This window comes from Aspergillus luchuensis, chromosome 5 (genome assembly GCF_016861625.1).
Source record: "Aspergillus luchuensis IFO 4308 DNA, chromosome 5, nearly complete sequence".
Lineage (NCBI taxonomy): Eukaryota > Fungi > Ascomycota > Eurotiomycetes > Eurotiales > Aspergillaceae > Aspergillus > Aspergillus luchuensis.
The window spans coordinates 6,265,666-6,271,665 of record NC_054853.1 but is presented as its reverse complement, the minus strand read 5'-3'; the positions used below and the strand labels follow the sequence as shown (position 1 = coordinate 6,271,665).

The window sequence follows — 6,000 nt, the reverse complement described above, 5'->3', positions numbered from 1 at the left end:
CCTAAAACCCTAAAACCCTAAACCCTAAAACCCTAAAACCCTAAAACCCTAAAACCCTAAAACCCTAAAACCCTAAAACCCTAAAACCCTAAAACCCTAAAACCCTAAAACCCTAAAACCCTAAAACCCTAAAACCCTAATAAAAACCCTAATGGATTGACTATATGTTTACGCACAGAGTGAATCTTTAAAGGCAGTCTCCTCCGTTTACTTCAATGATCTGCTGTACCTCTCAAAGTCCGAATTCTGAAAGGCTCTCTATCCCAAGAAATCCAACGGTCTCGAGTACTCTAAGTTATCTGTATTCCTGCTGTTTCGATCTGATGTAGTTGTTATCAAGAGACCAAATTCTGGCTTTCCACAACAGGACCGTCAAGGCCATACCAGATTCTGAATTCCTAATCTGATGGAACTCATACCATATAACAAGATGAAGCACTCGTTTTAAGTTTCTAAAAAAAGGTGAGTGAAAGTTCAGTCTAGGAATATCAGGTTATAAAATAAATGGAGTTAGTGAAGATATATTCTGAGTAGGATTTCAAAATAAGTAGGAAGTGACGACGGTACCTGTCTGTATTACTGACCTCTTCAGTCACCACTTATAGAGCAATCCGTGTCACCCCACTGACTGCTGATTGATAAGGGTCAAAGTAAGGAGCGCCACCCCCCCTTTCTGAGCCAATAGAAGCTTAGGATCTCGCCTGACCCCTTGGCTGTCTGCTTAGTCAGCGCATGACCCCCGATCATGATCCTTGCTTGATGACCTTTGACCTATAGTCACTCCACATAACTGCCAAGGCCATTAATGAGCTCGACAGAATTGACTGGCCTATTTAAAAATACCTAAATACCAAATGTTTTCTGGCATTTCAGGAAAAGTTATTCTACAGATAATAAAAAGTTTAGAAAATATAAAACCTCCGTATAAAATAGAAAAATACCTAGATAATATATATTGGTTACTTATTAAAATTAGTATATCTTCTGTTAAAAAAGCTTCATTATGTCATTTACTTCTCCATTCTGAGTGTAAAAGCAGTGTTGACTGGGCAAGTAATACTTTAATTTAACGTAACTCTCGGCCGCATCGGCCACCCGCCCGCGCCGGCCACCCAGTACAATGATTCTAGGGCGGTGTGGTAGGGGTGGCCGGCGCGGGCGGGTGGCCGATACGGCCGGAGTTATGTTAATGGCCATGGCTATGTCACACTTGCCATCTTTCTCGGCATTACGCTCGTCAGCACAAACACATTTGCAACGCTCGCACTGTCCTCAATGGTATTCATGTAACCTAGCTATTTTATGTTCATAACTAGACCGAGCTATGTGGTAAATCCCCCAGGTTGACGGCCAAGCCTTCTAGTCTATACCACTAAGACAACTTGAAGCAGCCGTGAGAGTGGAGTATGGCTATTTCTACGCTCAATTACAAATCCCGGAGCCTTTCGACCCGGAACAAACGGCATGCTCCATGACTGTTCCACGGCTTCACCTTTGGGATGATAAAAGATATTGAAGACATGCCTATCAAACTGCTCAAGCCCACCGAATCGCATTGGGTTCGGCGGTAGTTAGCTGCAACCACTCAAAGAAATGCTAAACTTCGTTGATGGTCCGGAGCCAGAGGAATTTAAAGTTGATTTTCTACCTTGGCAGTAGGTCAAACACCAAATCCTAGTAGTATCTAAAGCTCAAATTCTTTAATACTATGATAATTAATTTATTCTTTCATATTCTACCATTCATCTGCTAAACAGCTGTTTATACTAATAGTATCAAACGTGCACTTTTCCCTGACAACTGCCTGTAAGATTCTGAGAAGCCAGCAACACCTACTTGCCATAAACTACTATCTTCTGTCCCCTCTGATCTTCTCAAAGTAGTTGCAATTCATAGTTGACCAATTTACTAAGATTACATGTATTCTCTCCTGTGTCACCAATCTATGTCCTACAATTACCACTTTCTCCCCTATAGCTGTTCCGCCAGTCGTAGTGTATTCAACTATCCCTTGCTAAATATTTCTGCGTGGAACACTTTATATCCGTGATTTTGGTCTCCGTAATACGTACCATGCACATACAAGTACCTGCAAAAGAGGTTATATCCATAAATATGCAGATGCGCATTGGAAATATGCTAAGCCTTGCAGAAAGGTCCTCCAGGACGGGCAAGATACATCAGCGGGCTCTATGGATGGCACAATCGTGGATCGCGTTATCAGAGAAGTCTGCAGTATCGTGCAGCTGCAATTGGAAATATTATATGAAATGCCCTCTGGCATGATGGTACCCTTGTCTTCCTACTTTTGGTCTTTCTATGCCAGTTTTTTACAGCCAAGATTCGTTCCGGGCTTTCATTGTCTGGTAGGTGCAGATCATGACACAGGATATAGAGTACCTGGTATAAATAACGAGTAATTTAGCGTCAGCCTGCCCTCAACGTCACTGCTATCCTAATATATCTTGGCTGTCACTGGAGTATGTCTATGTGCATGGATACATGGCTGTTTTCCCGATTCCCGTCGCCCATTAATTGAGGAAGTGTGGTGGATTCGCTATTGAAAGGGGCTTCTCCACCGCGTGCTCTTGCTATCTATCACCTATGCAGGAATTAGCAAACGAGAATGTTAATCTTCCCTTGGAATAAACTGACTCAGGCCAAACAGGAATACAAGAAGTAGGATGGGAGCAATAGTTTCCCAGTCATTCTACCAAATTATATAGATTCTGTGAGTATAACTAACTCTCGTAATGAAGCTAGTAGCCATTTTCTCTTTGAATCACCTCACTTAAAATGGTTTTATAGTAAGTTGTACGTGGATAATTTAAGTTTATATCCATCTAGAATCCTTAATTTTTATTGCTGGAGTCGCCTAGGTATGAAGGTCGAAAAGCCTAGGGAAAGAAGATTAGGAGGAGAAGGAAGAGGAGGAAAAGGACGCTTTATAAGCCGCAGACGTGGTGGAGAATCGGGTGAAGCTCCTGACTACTGTAGATCCTCCGGCATTCTTTAGTATAACAAAATTGACTATTCTGATCTAATCAACAACGGTTGGGAACCTATCAGTCTATATGTGAATTGCAATACACACAATGAGAAAGCACTACTACATATGCAGCACTAAATCTATACGACCATCTTCTCCTCCCCAGGCACCAGCCAACACACTTTGGCCTGAACACCCTCCTCCTCGAAAACGCGCTTCAGATCGCCCTGATGCTCCGTAAAATGCTCCCACGACTCGAAATGAATTGGCACCATAACATCCACCCCAAGAGTCCGCATCAAATGTGCTGCCTGATGCCCGTCAAACGTAATCTGCAACACTCCCTTCGGTGACTCAAACAACGCGTTCCCCAAACTCAGTACCGCCACAGCAACATGCCACTTTTTCCTAATCTCCGCCAACTCATCAATCCAAACAGTATCCCCAGAGAAATACACCACATTCGGCAATCCATCATCATTAACCCCAAAAGAGTCACTTTCAACGATAAAACCGGTGACCTCCCCACCAGGGAAATGCTTGCACGGCGTACCAGTGATACGGAAGTGCTTGCCGCTGATGAAAGCTTCAACCGTCTGCCAGGGTTGGAGGCCGACGACGCCGGGTCGTGGAGCCAAGTTCTTGGCACCGTCTGGCGTGGTGTAGACGCGACGGCCATCGAGCAGCTGTCGGCCTAGGGGGTCTAGGTTGTCGACGTGGTCTTCATGGCTGAGGAGGACAGCGTCGATGGGCGGCAGGTCATGGAGCTGGAGTGCGGGTCCCTCGAAGCTACGCAGAGTTGAGGTTGGAGGGCGGCCGTTGAAGCCCCATTCATTCCAGTCGGCTTTGGCCCATCCATCGTAAATGTATTCGGATCCAGCTGGGCAGAAGACCGGGTCGGTAAGGAAGCGGATACCGTCGATGTTGATGATCGCCGTGGCGGTGGTGATGTGGGTGACTGAGACGGAACCTTGAAAGGGGGCCATTTTGAGTCTGATTGAGAGGTATGAAGCTTAAGAAGCTTGAATTGGCGGGTAATGTCTTTGAGATGAAGAAAAGATTATTGTGTTGAGTTTCTTGATGCTAGTCAGTTAGCAGTGGTCTTTTCGCTCATTTATATATTCCTTCAGGTCAATTGGTGGAGCTAGAGTCCCTTCTGCTCCCACCGGAAGTGCCTTACAATATAAAAAAAGACCATGATGAATAAGTTCTTTAATGTCAATATGCTTAGTTAATTGTCTCAGAAGCAATAAACGCGCCTCCATAAGCCCCATTATAAAACATGGCATTATGACGTTGTTCTCCACATATTCTAGAAGCTGTTTGTCATGGCATGCATCCCACAACATCCCACATCCCACATGCCTTTGTGATTAGATATCAGACTCGTCATGCGCCCAGCATGCTTTGTCATGTAGGGACTGGTTTGAAATAATAAAACCCGCAGTAGCTCCAAATAGTCTGACATGGGGTCTATGTAAAACAACTGCAGCATGAACTCTTCTGAGGTGGACAGCAGGTATGCTTGGGTGATAGTAGCAGCAGTGTTCTGGAACAATGCTCACCATTGGGGGATTCTATCTGTTAGCATCACCTTATAGTTCCCACCCAAGCACACTAACATCATCTAGAGCTACGGCGTCTTCCTCGCCTACTTTACCTCGCAGTCTACGTTCCCCGGGAGTCGCACTCTCGATTATGCCTTTATCGGAGGACTTTCCGCCTCACAGGCACTGTTCATCTCGCCGTTAGTCACCGTCCTTCACCGCCGCATAGGCCTCAAAGCCACCATGGCTCTGGGCGTTTTGCTTGAAACTGCTGCCTTTTTGGGCGCCTCTTGGAGTAATCAAATCTGGCAACTCTATCTAAGCCAAGGCGTCTGCTTCGGCTGGGGCCTCGGAATGCAGTACCTCTCAACGACATACCTAATTCCCCAATGGTTCAATCGCCATCGCAGTCTCGCAGCCGGCATTGCAACAGGCGGTAGCGGAACAGGAGGCCTGATCTACTCTCTCTCAACGCATGCCCTGCTTGCGCGGTTCGGCCTGGGGTGGTCTTATCGTATCCTTGCTATCTGCCAGCTCGTCGTCAATGCGATCTGTCTTCTTGTAATCCGGGATCGCAAAGCGGTAGCAGCACCCAACCGTTCGTTTCATATCAACTTCCGCCTCTGCATCCGGTATGAGATGTGGTTGTACCTCGGCTGGAGCTTCTTCAGCGTTATGGGGTTCATGGTCATCTGGTTTTCGTTGGCGACGTATGGGCGCAGTGTCGGGTTGACTTCGAGTCAAGGTTCAATTGTCACAGCGGTCATGAATGTTGGCCAAATGGTGGGACGCCCTGCGGTGGGGTTCATGTCGGATGCCGTCGGCCGCATCAACATCGCTACTTTCGCAACTCTCATCAGTGGCTTGCTTTGCCTGTTTCTCTGGACGTTTGCTCGCACTTACGCTGCTTTGATATGCTTTGCCTTGTTTGCAGGTGTCTTCTTCGGCACTTTCTGGACGGTACCTGGTCCCCCCTTTGCTCACTATTTCTGCTCTGCCCCCTACGTGGATGCTAACTGCCAACTGAATCTGGCCTCAGGTTGTCGGCCCTCTTGGAGCAGAGGTTGTCGCTTTAGAGGATCTGCAGTCAGGATTGACGATCATGTGGCTGGTCTGCTCGGTCCCCGCAACGTGTGAGCGTCTCTTTCCTCTCTACCCGACGTCCTTCAGTACCAAAATGTCCAAAGACGACGAAATACTAATCAGGTCGAGTACAACAGTCGGAGAAGCCATCGGTCTCGAGCTGCGAACCTCTGGACGGCATGAATTCTTGCATACGCAGCTCTTCACGGGATTTATGTACATCGGCGCCGCGCTATGCCTTGTTATGCTCCGAGGGTGGAAGATTGGCCAAGTCCGAAAAGGGCAGCAGCACCAGGAAGGCATCACTACTGCATCCCCCTCAAATCCAAAGTATCTGGACTTTGTTGCCGCGACACCAAAGGTATAGCTTTACCTTGAAAT

At 46.6% G+C, this 6,000-nt stretch overlaps 2 protein-coding genes across 2 annotated transcripts; one reads left to right on the top strand and one right to left on the bottom strand.

Moving 5' to 3' along the window:
* Nucleotides 1-3,129: 3,129 nt before the first annotated feature.
* On the bottom strand, nt 3,130-3,975 carry AKAW2_52077S (MBL fold metallo-hydrolase; the record flags this gene model as incomplete). Its single annotated transcript, XM_041692076.1, has 1 exon — nt 3,130-3,975. One exon carries the CDS (start codon nt 3,973-3,975, stop codon nt 3,130-3,132), a length of 846 nt encoding a protein of 281 aa, XP_041545498.1.
* A 507-nt stretch (nt 3,976-4,482) lies between these two features.
* On the top strand, nt 4,483-5,986 carry AKAW2_52076A (uncharacterized protein; the record flags this gene model as incomplete). Its single annotated transcript, XM_041692075.1, has 3 exons — nt 4,483-4,572; nt 4,621-5,496; nt 5,576-5,986. 3 exons carry the CDS (start codon nt 4,483-4,485, stop codon nt 5,984-5,986), a joined length of 1,377 nt encoding a protein of 458 aa, XP_041545497.1.
* Between the last annotated feature and the right edge of the window lie 14 nt (nt 5,987-6,000).